Below are 16,413 nucleotides of genomic sequence, written 5' to 3'. Positions count from 1 at the left end.
GATCGTTTGCAACTTCTATACAACTGAAAGACATGATATAATGGTTCGATCACTTAACTTTATTATTTTGCTAATATCCTACTCTTTGAGCTTCATTTTCAATAGGTGCATTTCCCTTACAGAAATGCAGAGACTGGATAGAAGTCACCAGGTGTTTCCTGTTATTTATCAAAGCTTAGATCTTTAATAAGTCATTTAGTCTGTAGAAGTTATATTAGCGCTGTTGTTAACCTGCTTATGGACTTCCTCTCAGTTCCAGGATACAGCACAGCGTTGGCACAAGATCAAATGGTACGCCACAATCCCGGGATCAATTTCTGTTAAAGCCAGGAGACCGTTTATGTTTTTTTTTTCCTTTGTTCACTCTTTGATTTCATGACTTCCAGGCTAAAGTGTCCTGGAGTCAATAAATCATAACTCTTCAAGGATCAGGGACCTTAATAAGCAGCTTTAAGGTTCACCATTTTCTGGAGCCAAAAATGATGATTAGATTATTTCCTTTAATGAGGATTAATCCTTTAAAAAAATTGGTCAAAATATTTAAAAACAATTCAAATGAAAATATTTAATCTGTGAAAATATAGCAATTAGACAAACTGAAACCCCTTTAAAGTTAAGATGGATAAGGCAAGGTAACTTAAAATTGATAAATGTAAAATGTCTTTCAGGTATGGCCTGTTGGCCCAGAATATTGGCACTGGATAATGAAGTACAGGTGGAAGAAAGTGAGCATAAGTGGGTTCAGACTTCTTAAGAACCTTGGAGAGCTTTATATTTTTAGAGTAAAACAATAAACCAGCTGACGATTAAAACATTTATGCAGCGATTCATGTTTAAATTTCCTTGCAGCCACCAAAGAACAAAATGTCTCTGGGATGGAGACAGTTTTACAAAAGTCCCCCCAGAAATCCCCAAGATAATTGCAATCAGATCTTGTGTAAAAAAAAAACAAAACTCATTGCCATGAGAAAGAAATATCTTCCTAACAAACATTTTCCAACTTTGGCCATATTGGCAAAAAAAATAACTAGAGAATTTCCCCCAATTTTCTAACTTTCATCACATTTCCCTGCAAACACGTGTCTGTGCTTGCAGACACGTCTCGTCCAGACATACAGATGGACGGCCAGACTGAGATATGAAGAACTACAGATGGAGCCCAGCCTGCAGATGTTCAGGTATAGCAGGAATGTGGAGAAAGCAGGTGCGTTCTATGCATTAGCCCTTGAACAGGAGCTGTTAGAAGTTTCCAGCAAGATGCTGAGCTGCAGGGAGGAAGGCAAAAAAATGTTTACTCATGTGTTAGCCCATCTGGAAGCATTTCACACTTGTTTTCTAGTTTTTTTTATACCTCCCTCGCTAAAATCAACCACAAATATGTCAGTATTTTTTGAAGCACTCTAGTACGAAACCCAGATCTAAACACTTGAAAATCAAAGTCCAAAAATAACTAGATGGAAAATAAATTAAATAGGAAATCTGCTTGTTATTTTACCAATTATAATCCCCAAAAAAAACAAAAAACCTTCAGTGTAGAAACATACAAGAGTGTTTCTATTGTGAGTCACTCAAAACCACACATCTCTCCAAACTGGTACAACACTGCCCCATATAGGAAACATTTATTAAAGAATCTGTGTTAAAACAAGTTTTGCAGTAACAACCAAATAAATGTCACTTAAACATTGTTTTTAATGGAACACATGTAATGTGGTTGCTCTTTAATTAATTAAAAGTATATACAAAAAATTAAAATTACTTACACTGTGATCTACAAGTACAATTAGATGCCTCATTATACAAAGAGTTGTTATATTAAAAGATTGCACTGAACAGATTGCAGATACCATAAAGTTATGTTCCTGCAGTGTATATGGTCAATATGAATTTAAAAACAAGGTATCTTGTAAGCAGACAGAATTCAAAACCACATTTAGCATAAAGGTGATGCAAAAAGACAACTAGTAACTCTTTCAAATACATGTATATATGATACGTTTTTTCAGGCATTTAAATATTAAAAGTTGCATGATTGACGGTTTGGGTGTTCACAAAAGTTGGAATTGGAGCAGCATTGATTGTGTGAAAAGCATTAAAGAGGCAAAAAGTGAGGGAGACAAAGGAAGAGGACAAATATCTGTATGGCAGTGACATGCAGTCAGGGGAGGCTGTTTTAATTCATTTTCATATTTTATGAATTTCATTTCCTTTTATGTAAAGCACTTTGTGTTTTGAACTGGAATGAAAAGCGCTACACAAATAAATGAATGTACTTTTTTATAATTAAAAATCAAACACTATTTTTAAGACTTCATTTGTAAGTAAAAGTGATCCAATAAAACAATTTTGGTGATTTTTTGTTTACTGTTTGTAAACGGAGGGAAAATTTTGAAATTCAAATTTAAACACGCTTCAACTTCAATCAAATGGTGAATAAATTACTCTGTAGGGTTTATTTGTTTTCAAATCTGACTGATGACGTCAGCGCCTCACCACCCGTGAACCTCACTACACGTCACTGTTGTATGGTTATCTGTATGAATAAGTAGTGCGGATAAGAAGACAAATATTTGACTATTAAACTTGTAATTTATGACTGAGTTGACTTTGGTTGAAGAAGTTTATAAAGTGAGGATAGCATGATAAAAGAGAAATGAGGGTAATGATGGATATAAAGCTATATAATTAAGGCTTAAGATGGGTTGGGGTCAGTGCAGGATCTCAATGAGGAGACGCTTAAAGTCCCCCCCACACTCAGAATCCAAGGCGTCTTTCAGGGTCACGTCATATTTCTCCAGATACATCTCTTTCACTGTCTCCAGGTCAATCTGTGGGATTGAAATCACAAAAATGGAGCAAAGTAGGTTTTAGCTTCTGGTCTCATTTCTTGGTAAAATCGTTTGTTTATGAGATTGTCAAAATGATTGCACTTTTTCAGTCTTCCCCATTGCATCTTGGGTAATTCTCAGTTTGCCATTACTGTTCTTAGACTGACAAACAACATCAGATGGGTTTTTGTACAAACAGCAAAACAACTGTTGTGTAGAATTTGGTTTAAAGTTTAAATTTTTTTTTTAGCTTTATCTCTAGAATGGTACAACAACCTGAGTACTGTGTTACAGTTAATATATTAATATGAACAACTTCATTAAACAAACAACTTTATTTATACCGACTTTATTTTTGCTCAGTGTTTTGAATGAATTTTAAGAAGAAACAATATAAAGGGCTTTTATCGTGCTTTTCTTAAGCCCTTCACAGTAAACTATATCCATAGATATTATATTACCTTTGACACATGAAAGATGGATTTTTTAAAAAAAATATGACTTATTTCCAAAGGTCATTAAATTATAATACACTTGAAAGCTTAAAAAAGATTATTTTGCTTGGCATAGACCCTTTCATATGTAAGTAATTACGTGTAACATTACTTTCATTTTTGCTTCCAATTACATTTTTAACCAAGTTGTCATTTTTTAACAGCACCACTAAAATGAAACGTACACAATATTTTGGTTACTATTCCCATTTGGGTTAAACTTCAACAACCAAATTATGAGCTGATAAAGTTTTGGTTCAAAACAAAGGTATTTGGTGTTGGGAAATATGTTTTTTTTTTCCAGCCAGGATTAAGGACAGAACAGAACAAACTAAGTGTTGCAACTCTGTTCTTTCAGCACAATATGGGTACACAAAGAGCCACTTGCCTCAGAGCGGCCCACGATGATGCGAATAAGTGTGTCCTCATCCGTGCCCAGACCCTTCATTGCAGCATTGAGGCGTCTGGCAAAGTACAGCTGTGGGTTCTTTGCACATCTCACTGTAGATGTTTACAGCAGAAATTAAAACTGTTTAAATGTCAAAGAAACCTGTGAATTATGCTGTTTCCACTCACCAAGTGTGGTGTAGCAGTCCTTCAGAGTTCCTGTAGCCTCAGCATCAATGGTGTCCAAAATGTCTGTATCTGACAGCTGAAAAGAGGTCCACACTCAATGCCAAGGGCTTAGGATCTCCTGTAAGTGTGGAAGTGAGTACATACCCCCTCATAGGCCTTAAAAGTGGCCTGAAGCTGCATGTAGTTCCTGTGTGTCAGGATGTAGGTGAAGGTGGACTCGTCTGTGCCGAACCTGCCCTCTCCTGCCTGAGAGGCGGAAAAGCAAGAAACAACCCATCATTTTCCTGAGCATGTGCAACAGCACGAAAGGCTGGCCGTCTCTGCCATCGATTCCCTCAGAAAATCAATTTGCTATCAATTTTCATTTAACTTTTAAAAGTCAGATGAAGAATAATTCCCTGGAAGCTAAGAAGACGACTGATGATGTCACAATGACTCAACAAAAGCACACAGTGACATTTAAAAAAAAAGTCATTACATATGTTCCAGAATTGGAAATATTCCTGTTTATGTGTTTTCCTAGAATTTTATCAATGATAAATGGTCAGACAATATCTTTTTATGCCATTTGGGGTATTTTAAGTTTACGAAACAACAACTTTATGCAAATGTTTATCAGAAAACTTAGTAATAAAAAAATGTTTGCAGTTCATTCAAAAAGCTAACACAGACAATGAAACTATCACAAAATCCAATTGGTTCTTCCAAAGCAAAGCAAATTAATAGAACCTGAATATTTCATAAGTTTTATCATGAATATGTCAAAAAAGTTAATCTATGGATTTTCTTTTTTGGTATTTAACCAATATTTAAAAAGTATATAATTTTCAATTTGAGAAGTTTAAAAATTTGGTATGTTTATAAATACAGACAATAGTTAGCTGTTTTATTTCCCTTTTTTATATAAATTTACTGAATATAATAGACTAAAAATAGAATAAACTATAATAGAATAGAACTTATTGATCTCACAAAGGGGAAACTACCTTGACACCATAGCTCTATTAAAAAAGCAAATAGATAATAAATAACCTCAAAAATATAAAATGCTTGTAAATTAGTAAACTGTACCAACATTTTTACACCTAGACCGACACAAAAAATACAGAATTGTTAAAAACTGCAAAAAGAATTAAGTAAATCAATTTGACAACTGTTTTTTAAGGAGAAAGCACAAGATCCAACTTTCACACCAACTGATGCTTTTTTTACTGTCCAACAGCCATATGTATATGAATTGTAATTTTGTCTGATCAGTGTTATGATGCCAGTGTTTACTTTCCGATCCACTGAAACCTGAGGAAGAATACTAACCACTAACTATATACCGTACTAATACAAACCCATTAAAACAACATCAAACCGGTTGGGAAAATCTCCAGTCAACTTTGATCTAAAAACGCACCTCTAATAAAGATGAAGCGTCCTGGTCGGCTAAATCCTCATCAACCTCATAACCTTCATCTCTACTTGCCTGCGGGAAAAGATGAGGAGAGGTGTCGATTAGGGAAAAAAGTGGAGTAAAAGGCTCAAGAAATTGGAGGTGATGTCAAATATTTGTTAAATACAGTCAAGGAGAGGGAAAACAGAGATAACAAGAAACTGTGATAGAAGTTCAAAAGTATCTGCTGACAGAAAATTTTGAAGGTTACAGGAGTTCGTTGCTGTAGAATACAGAATGAGTCCCTCTGTTCTTTCCTTTTTTCAGGAGAGAAAGGAGAAAAGGACAGAGAATGGTGGAGGCTGCAAAAGAACTACAAAAAATGTCTGTGCATGCCAGTGACAAATGCCTTAGTGGGCGATAAACGAGCTGGAGAACAATTATCCGAGTCATGTTGTGAAAAACAAAAAATGTGCAAAAATTCAAAGTGCTTTTCATGGTCTAAAAAACATTTGGATTGTTTCCTACCTGCAGCAGTGAGATGAGCAAATTCCTGACATCTCCACTTGTGTCATCCTCAATATCTGCCTCTAAGTCACGCTCATGGGCTGAAATAAGAGACCGAAGGAACTCAGTTCACAATGTCAACCAATTATGTACAGAAATAATCCAAATAGATTCTGGTTGGAGATAAACTATGGAAAAAAAAAAAAAAAACATCTTACTAGTCTGTTGGCAATAGAAATGTGACAGCTAAAAGTGTATTTTCCCTAGCAATATCATTTTTAAAAAGGCAAATGAAAGGAGCTGCTCTGTGACTAATATGACCAAAATACATACCTTGAAGATAAGCCTCCTTATAGCTCAAGATGTCCTGTGGGTAAAAATCAAAATAAGGTGTTTTGAAGAGATATCGTTTTGCTTTAAAAAAAAGGGTTTTATTATGGCAGCGATGATGTCCTTCTCAGTCTGCATGTATTTTAAAAGGTATATTTGGACTCACTATTTTAAAAATTCTAAAAAAACATTTTAAGAGTTATGCCCTGAATTCTGTCTGAGCTGTGGGTGTGCAGATCTGCCCCCTTTTGGCTTTTGCCAGGCTGATGATTCCAATCTGCCAGATCTCTGCCCCCTTTCTAGTGATCTAAATCTCTGAGCAGCTTTGGTCTGAAGGGGTGACAATGTTCTGGCTAAAAACATTTATTGGCCTGACGTCACCCTTTTCTGAGCTTCTACGCTGTCATCAACACACCTGGAGACCAGACCTGAGCCCACTTAAACCTCCAGTTCCAATTTCATTTATTCTTAATAAACACCTAAATGTTTTATTGTCATCAGTGTTGTTGTGTCCCTTGCCAGCTCGGCCATGGCAGAACCAACACAAACAGCAGATGACACAGTGAATAGTGTTTCCTGTCTTCTGAAAGTCTTTCTCTGAAGCTACGTTCACATCGCCCTCAGCCACGCGTGTTCAGGCGTATAAACATGCTTTCCGGGTTTCCGCATTCACGTGGAGCTATGCAAGTTTTTACGATGGTTTTCGGGCTCTACGTACAAAACGTATGGCCATTAAACGTGCATTGCGTGGAACTTTGACCAATTGGGGACTCGGATTTGATAGTGACGTATGGATTTGGTTTATCTGGTGAACGATGACGAGGCGACAAGCCTGTCTGTGTTTGATTTTCAAATAAAAATAAAGATAAACCAAGGCCACTCTTCTGATATGATGGTTATCCCTTTCCACCATTGCAGGGACACTAGCAATGAACCGAACCATTTCGTGCCTAATCGCAAGATGTACATTATTTCAACATTTCCCATCAAGCCTCTTCCAACTGTAGGTGGCGACATGCGCTTGTAAACAGTAGAACGTGGTCAAATGCCAAGTGTGTACTCAGTCATACCTTTTACCTTATATAAAACTGTATCAATTCCAGAAAGAGTTTGCCAAATTTTTGCTTTGGGAACTATAATAGTGATGCATTTCTTAAAACAACCTTTATACTATGTCTTTGGCATAACCCAACTGGAGATTTCAACCTGTAATCTTCACCCTGACCCTTTACCGATCTGATAGAAGTCCCGGTTTATAAACTGAACAAGTTTGATAAACTTTTTCAGAGAAGACTCTTACATTATTCGTGGCAGTGCACAGGATCTCAACCAGCACTGCTTCATCAGTACCCGCCCCCTTGATGGCGTTCCGCAGCTCTTTGGCAAAGAAGACGTGAGGATGGTCCAACATGGCAACGATGGCTTTCTCAAAGCTGCCTGTTAGCTCCTTTTTGAGGACCTCCTCCAGTTCCTGAAAAACCACAGCGCACACGAGAACATGAGAATGGCTGTGCTTGTGATACAGACACAGACAGGCAGGTGGGCGGAAACTCACGTCATCGTACTTTTCAAAGTAGGCCTGTTTGATTTCCACTCGCTGAGCTGCAGAGCGATTGGCCAGGATGTTGATGATGGCCTCCTCATCTGTCCCTGAAAATCGCAAAGCAAAACAGACATAGTGTTTCACCTTGTAAAAGCTATTAAACTGATTTCAAATTCAAAAAATTATAAAGGAAATTAAAAAAATAAAAATTTTGAGGAAATTTAGAACTAATTATCCTAAAAAAACTGATTTTGTTTTTTTAATGTTCAACATAGTATCAAAATATACATTAATTTAGAAAAGCTTTGATTGTATTGTATACAATTAACCACTTACCCAACCCTTTACATGCTTTTCTTAAAGCTTTTATGTCATCTATGACGTCAAAATCCTCATATGGGACGATGGTGGGCTAGAAAAGAAGAAATAAAACATTACTTTTCATGCACTTCAGTTAAAAGTAACTTAAAGAGATGACACCTATTTAATTAAGACAGTCTTTACAAATGAAACTGAAGTAAACATCCAGGAAGCAGCTCTCTGTAGGAGCAGGGTGCGCCTGGGGTAAGCGCTGAGTCATGGGTGCGGCCGCAGTTGCAGCAGCCTCTTCTGCCCCCCTCGCCCACCCACCCCGGCCTAAACACAATGCGGGTCCATTGATCAGATCACTAAGAAATCCCTTGTTTTCCTTCCTCTGCATGACGACGCACTCTCCCTGTACTCAATTTCACTGCGCAAGTACCAATCCAGAATAAAAAAAGGTATAATTTTTCCTTTTTTTTTAAATTATATTTTGTATTAATATTGGCACCATTTTAGGATTACACTAAGTAAAAAATTACTTGCCATGGAATAATGTTAACTCTGATTATCTCACCTGCACGTTCCCCATGTTTTCCTCACAGCTGTAGATGGTTAAATTGCAGTTGAGCTTCCTCCTTGATGCTGCGTTTGTGCGCTCCAAGAAGGCTGGGCTGGGGCGGTGACGTCAGCTGTCATGCTAGGAGGGGCAAATTAAAATGGGTGTATGAGGGGAGGAGTTTTTTTTTTTTCTTTTGTATTCTTTTTTCCCCCCTATGTATTTATGTTAATTTGCAGAAAGGGGGTTTGAAACTGAGCAAAAATCCTCTTTAAATTATGTTAGGATCTTAAGGAAACTTGGATAAAACAAGACTTTAAAAACTTGAAGATGGTTTCTGCAGAGCGGCAGGTGTTTATTAGAAATTCACCTCTGAGTTTTGAGCAGGACCATTGGCATGGGGTAAGTCCACCCCACTTCCCAACATCCATATGTTTGAAGTCTCCCTTTAGCTCACATCCCTAAGCTAACATTACTGGAGCAACCAAAATAGCGAGCAATATTGGAGCTATCCACCTGTACATTTTAGAGCCTGATTCCAGCTCAGAAGAGGAAAACAAAGATGTACATGGATCTATTTTCTGCAAGTGGATGCATCAGAATGGAGCAGAGCAGGGTGCCTGTGGCCCGCCCAGCGTGTTTTCTGCATCACAATGACTCTTTTTCAAACAGCATAATTTTTTTATCTGATCCTGATTCACAACAATTTGAAAATAGATTTACTCTTTAATGCAATTCTGAGCTTAGTTTTCCTTATATGCTTGTCCTCCATCATCTGAAAAATGGGCACAAGAACATGGTAAAAACACCCAAAACACAATGTTTTAGTTGTGTGGGCTTTTAATAATAACCTTTCATTTTTCTGGCGCAGTGGTTAGCGCTCTTGCCTTACAGAAAGAAGGCCCCCAGTTCAAGTCCTGGCTGGGTGACTTGAACAACAACATCAATGGGGACCTTTCTGTGTGGAGTTTGCATGTTCTCCCCGTGTATGCGTGGGTTTTCTCCGGGATCTCTGGCTTCCTCCCACCGTCCAAAAACATGCCTCATAGGTTAATTGGCAACTCTAAATTGTCCATAGGTGTGAGTGTGAGAGTGAATGGGTGTGTGATTGTGGACATTCTACCCTGCGACAGACTGGCGACCTGTCCAGGGCATCCCCTGCCTACGCCCAAGTAGCCGGGATAGGCTCCGGCAGCCCCGTGACCCCGAAAGGGAATAAACGGTAAAGAAGATGAATGAAAAAAAAAATGAATGAATGATCAAATATTTTTGCTATTTTCATCTTTTTCATATTCAATCATTATTTTGCTCATGGAGATGAATCCATTCAACATTACCATATTAGTTAATCTAGTATCAACATATTTTAATTTTTCTATAAATCATCATGAATCACATATTTTCACATTACATGAAACATATGTCGTACTTTGGCACTTTCCTTTTTATTTTTTTTATACTGATTCATTTAGTAAAAGGTTTGGGGGGGGGGGGGGGGGGTTCAAGGCAAACATAAATTTTACAACTTAAACCTAAAGTTAAACATATGGGAGGAACTAAGTATGTTTGCACTAAAAAAATGGTTTGCTGAGAAAACACTGGAATAAAAAAGGTATTTGAAAAAAACGAGCAAAGAATAAAAAAATGCTTTCAGAAATAATTAATAGATAAATTGAAGGCATGAACAAAAGCCCTAAAGGGACATTGAAGTAAAAAAAAAAAAATGCTGGTTTCTCGTGTGCAAAAGATAGTAACTGGTGACTATATGAAAGAATAAAGCTGTATTTATTCTAAAATTTATTTGCTAGTATATAAGAGAACTTATACACAAAACTAGTAAAAAGCATTAAATTAATTATATAAGAAAATGTTTATTCAATAGTAAAAACCGAAAGCAAGACATCTTTTAATGGTTACACAAAAACTACTTTGTTTCTTTATTTTTTTGGAACCATCAAATATGTGAAAAATGACTTTTACACCAATACTTTCCTCTCAAAGAGTATGGTTTAGTTTCACATAAAGCACCACGCTGCTGATCTGATCTGATCTTAATTAGGGTAGTCTGTTTTCCGGTGAATATAGAATGTGTTCACCTTTTGGCATGCCTCGTCGGGCTGCTTTCACTGAATCCCACAGGTGGTTTGTCAGTGACTTTTTATGGCGGATGCCCTTCTTGACACAACCCTGTGTTTTATCCAGACTGGCACAGGGAGACCTGGATTCAGGCCCCCCAGTAGCTACAGAGTTAGCATGAAGGTTCTTGCCTAGGGGCCCATATTAGTCAGCCCCCTGGGAAAACCTTTGTGCACACATAGTTATTCCCCTACTAAAACATTTGGGGGTTTTATTCGAACACCAAACAAGGATAAATCTGATACAGTTGGAATCAGTTCAGGTTCATTTTTACAAAAAAGATGCAGACATGTTGTCCCTCCACATGGTGGCAGTAGTAGATAAATTAGAAAGCTTCTTAAATCATTAACAGCACATGACTCTATTTTCTTTGTTTTAACACAAACAAGCAAGTGTCCCTCACCAGCCTTAACCCTTGTGCTATCCTATGACCCCACCCTTACTTACATTGACGTGTTCTCCCTACCATGACAAAGGTGGATAAAAGTGAAGAGGATTTCATGTAATCCATGGACACCAGTGAAGATCACAAATCATTGAAGAAAAAAAGTTCAGTGCACTGTCTTGTGGGGTCCAGATGACCAAACTCCCAATGTTAATGTGCCTAGGATAGCACAAGGGCTAACCTTCTGCAGAAGAGCTGCAGACTGTCTGCCTTCTTGTACATGCATATTCATGATACAACCTAAAACAAACTCCAGTGAGGACAAGAGAATGAAAACAAACTCAGCAAGCGTTTGGTTTTATAGAAACATTTAATTGAGAACTTGTACCATCATTAACTGTATATACATGCAACACAATGTGAATGCACAGTATAAATAATCCCATGTGGATGCTACAACAGTCTCTAATGATTGGGAGCACACTATACTGCACAGTTAGCATAAAACACATGTAGTGGCCAAATGATGGCATTCCCATTCAAACAGCCTCTGACGTTGCCAAAGGGAAAAGTTCAAGAGGTGGGTCATGTTTCTTAATCTGCTCTCACACAGCCAGTCCATGGAAGAAAAAAAATGCCTGGGGTACATTTAAAAAAATGCCACGTGGTCTCCTCTAAGTATTTCATAACATATGCAATAACTAATTTAAGCTTCAAGGTGATCTAAGTGATTCCAGTATTCTTGCTGTCATGCATACACAGCTGTCAAGCTGAACTGACTACTGTGCATGGCCATCTTGCATGAGTCGTCACTGACACAAGACTGTTGTTGCTTTTGGAGATGATGCTAAAATGATGAATTACTCACACTCTAAGAGAAAAAGCACGGAAAGAAACAAAGCTTTGGTCATGCAAGTGTTCTTAAACCATTGCGGTTTAAAGGAAGGTGCAATCAAGCAAACAAAATGGGCAAGTATGGGACAAAATGTATTATTCACATAATCCACAAAAGACTGGCTCTGGTTTGGTCCTTGAAATACTTTCAGTATGGTGCGTGTGTGGATGCTCCACGTTTCAGCCTCCGCTACAGCACTCCTTTTTTAAAAACGGGGCTGTGAGTCGGAGTCTATAACAGTAAACAAATTTCAGCCTTGTAGATATTCCTTTACACCTCAGTTGCATCCCATCTCAAATGTGACTATTCAAGAGCATCGTGTGTTATATAAGTCGACAAATAGTTTAAGCAACAACATCAACATTTCCACTTTCATATCTGAGTACAAATTGACCAGTACATAAGTCGTTTGATGCTTGGTAGTTTGCCACATGCAATGGCTGATGAGAAAAAACACACTGTAAACAGATAACTCCCACTAAAGCATACAGTATTCCTCTTTTAGCTGAGGTGTTTGTTATTCTTATGGTTCCCATCTGGCAGATTGTTTCCATGAATGTTGCATTTGGCCTAACAGTAAGGCATGCTAGTTGTACTTGTAAGTCATTTGTACTCTCTTTAATTTTTGTGAAGCCACATTTACACCAGAAAGTACAGCCTAGTACAGTTGGGTTGAGAAGACTAGATCTGGCGTGAGTTTCCAGGAGACTGGATGAAAAAGCAGCATCATTTGTTACATGATATCTGAACAGCATGATCAAGAGTGGTCAGATTTATGAGTTGCACCCTCCTAAATTCCCTATCACCAAGTTATTCCACCCATGAGGTTTTATTTACTCAAAAAGGTCATTGATAAGAACCCCATTAGTTGAAATGGGCAAAGATGGGCACTTTTTCTTGATTAAATGAAGCTGTGCCATCTCTTTTTGGCGTGTACTATAAATGCATTATAACTACACCATGGAATTTGTGGATATTGATGTGTTCCTAAAAACAAATACTTGTGCGTTTCCTGTGATGTGCAGAATTGACAATTGCGGGGTGTCAGACTCCAGGTCTCAAGGTTGTACATCCTGCTGGTTTTTAAGAAATCCTTCCACATCTGCCGTCAGGGTTACCCATTTCCAACGTTATAGGTCTGCTGCTTGCTTCCCTCTAACCAATACCTACTTTCAATGATAAGCTTGGAATATGTATAGTCAGATGGAACCCAGGTTCTAACTGACTATGTATAACTCCAGGTGATCAGTAAAAATTTCTCTAAAGTGAGCATTGGTGGTAAAGGACCAAGGCTGGGCAGCCATGGATACTCAAACACATGATCAAAAACAAGATGTAGAGATTAGTAATGTTGCTGCCAAAAAAGTCATAATTGGACTAAACTGTCTCACAAGAATGGTCTTCATTTTTGATTCCAAATCAGAATGCTAACAGAGGAAGGGTTTTGAAAAAGCCTCTGACGAAGGCCCAAAAACCAACAGCACCTGTTATCGACCTTTATGGAGGCTGTAGGTTTTTGGGTTGTCGCGGCCTGTAGAAGGTTGTAGAGAAGAGGGTTTGCATGTTTATAGAGGCACAGGCGATGCTCGTGCATCCACCTCATGAAAATATAATGTACCATTGTCATGCATGCAGTAAGTGCATCATGAAATATTGGTAAGGAAAACATAGGTTACAACACTTATGGAATACAGGTGATGTTGTTGGACGGCACCATTTAAGCACTACTCCAATCATTAGTAAGGTGAGCGCACTAGTGAGTGAGTGTGTACGTGATCCAAAAGTTCTCTAAGATTGCCGTAGGATGCCCGCACAAATTATGCTCTTATTGTCTACTTTCCTTATTTCTAACAGACAGGCAAGGATGTGCGACGAGCGCGCAATTACTACTTGAACAGCACTAATGGGCTGTACGACACGCCTGTGTCTCACCTACTTCCGTACCCTTACGTGTTGCATAAGCGTTCACCTTACGGGTCACCTGATGGTCTACGATTATAAGATTTTGTATAGATCACCTTTGTGCCCTGCCGACAGCCCGTTTCCACCCGTAAGGGCAGTTGTGACTATGGCTTAGATGAGAATGCAGAAAGAAACTCTTGTCAGTTACCAAAAACAAGAACAAGCTAAAATTTGATTGGATAAAAGTTAATTAATGAGGGCGATACATTTAGGAATTGTTGATACATTAGAGACAGTCACGCAAACTCAATCTTTGCTAAGTATTGTTAAGTGCAATGCTTTACATTTTCAGGATTGTTCATACTGGAAGGTGCTCGTGCATTAGCATTTCAATGAGCGAATTTGAGTACCTCAATCAGTTTTTGTGTGGTAATATTTGCCCCAGCATTGCTAACTATGGTAGGGGTGGGATTAAGGGTTAGGGTGTACTTTGTTTTTGCTGCCATTTTTTGACAGCAAAGGCACAAAAATGTGCAAGGCGATTGGACACTGTTTTTATTGGTGGATCAGTAACGGACAAATACCGACTGGAAATTTCTAAATGATTAGATTATAGTGAAACACAGTGGACCTACACTGAGCAAGTGAAACCAGATTTTGTGATACTACTGTCAAATGGACCATAGTAAGTTTTTAAAAAAAACATGATGAGGCTTCTATGTTTCCTCCACGTGCTTCTAATATGTCCTGTATTTTGTGAAAATGATTGTCACCTCAGTTGGTCAATAAAGGTATGAATCTTTTGACACATTGCCCTTTTGCATCAAATGTGATAAAATATGGAAGCTTTTGCTAGAAGTGGAACAGAAAATTCAGCCTGATGGATGCATTTGAAATTGGTGAAACATCTACTGTCCTGCTGTCACAGTCTGCTTGTCACAGAAGTGACCTAGAAAGAACCCCTCTTACAAACCAGTCTATTGTAAGTTTATCATTCCTTTGGTTCTTTCACTAGAAGTACAAAGAAGGAAACTTTAAACCCAGTCATTATGCCCGTTTGCCTGAATCTTGCTCTGGAAAGTCCCAAGGGCAGACATCAACTAAATTTGCGCTGCCAAGGACTTCAGGTTCTAAACCAGGGCGCCCTGTGCTTTCTTTCTTCTTCTCTGGTGATCTTTTAGTCTGAGCCATGTTGCTGTGTGAGTGCCCCGTCTCGCGGGAAAAAGCCTCTGATCTCCTGATTTCTGTAGTGTCTGCGTCTCTTGTTGAACTCCGTCGCCGCTGTGAAACCAACCCACCACATTCAGACGATTGGCTAACCCGTCTCCTCTCTGTCGGAGGCTTGCTGGAGGAGCTCCGCCTCTCCCTGCTTTTCTCTCTGCCTTTCTCCTTTTCAGCTTTGTAGTTAGATGAGGAGGAGCCTTTCCGTTTCTTCTTGTGCGTGGTGGGACTGTTGCAGGTCCTCTCCTGCTTTGGCGAGGGTGGGCTGGTGTAATCCCAGGGGCAGATTTCCACCATGAGAGATGGTGGCTGTAAAAGGCTCCCTGTAGACTTGGAATGGTCCGAGTGGAGCCCTTTGGGTTTACCATCAGTGGGTGTGACACTTTTCTTTCGCCTGATTCTGTCAGGAGAGATGGAGTCTGAATCTCCCTCCAGCATGGGCTGTTCATTAAATTCCCAGGGGCACACATCTGGCTTAAGAGGGAGAGGGGATTTGGGTGGCCGAGATTTCTGTGCATCCACCCTTTCTCCATCTTTGTCTTTGGATCGACGTTTGTTGGATGGCGACTGCCCTACTTTTTGCTTCTGCTGAGATCGGCTACCTTTGCTGGTTGCAGAGCTGCTGCTGCCCCTGCGGCCCATAGTGGTTTCTCCAGGAGCGATGGACACGTGCTTCTGGGTCTTCCCCTCTGACGGAGTCTGAGCTTCTTCCAGCTCCCAGGGACAAACCTCCGACACATCGTAAAGGTTCCTTCCAGTCTCAGGGTAAATGGATGGTTGGCTGCCACTGACCTGTGAAGCAAAAGCCAATTATGACAAGATAGGAGTCGTTAAACCCACATACTGCTTTGTTGTTCTATTTTTGTGAAAGTGTAGGATACCTTTCAGTTAAATAAACCTATTTAAGCATAGTTCTTATTTACCCAAAACAAATACTCTAAGACTTTATTAAAGACAGACGCAATAAAAAATTGGTTTTTGGTGTTTTTAACATGTTATTGTGATATTTTTCTGATGATGGAGGACATGTATGAAGAATATTAAGTTTAAAATTAAATTTCTGAGTATTTCTTTATTTAAATCGCTGTGAATCAGGAGCAGACAAAAAAAAGTTTGAAAAAGATAGTGTGACGTTGAAATTACGACGGCGAGCTTCAAGATCTATGTCCTAGAAAACGACACAGTTTTTAAAACATTTGACTAAAAGGGCATAATCATAATATAACGGTTTTAAAATAGATCACAAGATGATTGGAGTTGGTCTTTAAAAAAGAGGTTGATCTCCATTTACAGTATTTATTTAAAAAACAAAGCAAGAAGATGCTATAGATGACTTACAGATCAAGCTCAGAGCAA

At 38.6% G+C, this 16,413-nt stretch overlaps 2 protein-coding genes across 3 annotated transcripts in view; both read right to left on the bottom strand.

Annotated features, from left to right (window-relative positions):
* Window positions 1-1,592: 1,592 nt before the first annotated feature.
* anxa13l (annexin A13, like) lies at window positions 1,593-8,679 on the bottom strand. Of its 2 annotated transcripts, none has more exons than XM_004078910.5 (11): window positions 8,537-8,679; window positions 7,996-8,071; window positions 7,672-7,766; window positions 7,417-7,587; window positions 6,120-6,153; window positions 5,808-5,887; window positions 5,304-5,372; window positions 4,043-4,144; window positions 3,899-3,974; window positions 3,711-3,823; window positions 1,593-2,828 (listed from the first exon to the last, which is right to left on the bottom strand). In XM_004078910.5, exons 1-11 carry the CDS (start codon window positions 8,549-8,551, stop codon window positions 2,709-2,711), a joined length of 951 nt encoding a protein of 316 aa, XP_004078958.1. In that variant the 5' UTR covers window positions 8,552-8,679; the 3' UTR covers window positions 1,593-2,708. The 2 variants fall into 2 exon arrangements, with proteins under 2 accessions (XP_004078958.1, XP_023821133.1); XM_023965365.2 differs by having other exon boundaries at window positions 8,164-8,550.
* A 2,711-nt stretch (window positions 8,680-11,390) lies between these two features.
* Window positions 11,391-16,413, bottom strand: part of gpr158b (G protein-coupled receptor 158b) — a 93,690-nt gene continuing 88,667 nt past the window's right edge. The window contains exon 13 of the mRNA XM_023965158.2: window positions 11,391-15,849. Coding sequence (XP_023820926.1) covers window positions 14,884-15,849 — 966 coding nt within the window. The 3' untranslated portion in view covers window positions 11,391-14,883. The remainder of the gene's footprint in view (window positions 15,850-16,413) is intronic.

The sequence above is a fragment of the Oryzias latipes genome, chromosome 17 (genome assembly GCF_053564925.1).
Source record: "Oryzias latipes strain Hd-rR chromosome 17, Olatipes_Hd-rR_3.1".
In the NCBI taxonomy this organism is placed as follows: domain Eukaryota; kingdom Metazoa; phylum Chordata; class Actinopteri; order Beloniformes; family Adrianichthyidae; genus Oryzias; species Oryzias latipes.
Note: the sequence above shows the minus strand (reverse complement) of the source record. Positions and strands in the feature narration are given on the sequence as shown.

Coding starts and splice junctions, on each gene's coding strand:
- anxa13l (XM_023965365.2), bottom strand. CDS start 8,184: ATGTTTACTTCAGTTTCATTT. Junction 3,824..3,898: donor GGACTGCTACACCACACTTG/GTGAGTGGAAAC, acceptor AAACATCTACAG/TGAGATGTGCAAAGAACCCA. Junction 2,829..3,710: donor TCATCGTGGGCCGCTCTGAG/GCAAGTGGCTCT, acceptor TCAATCCCACAG/ATTGACCTGGAGACAGTGAA.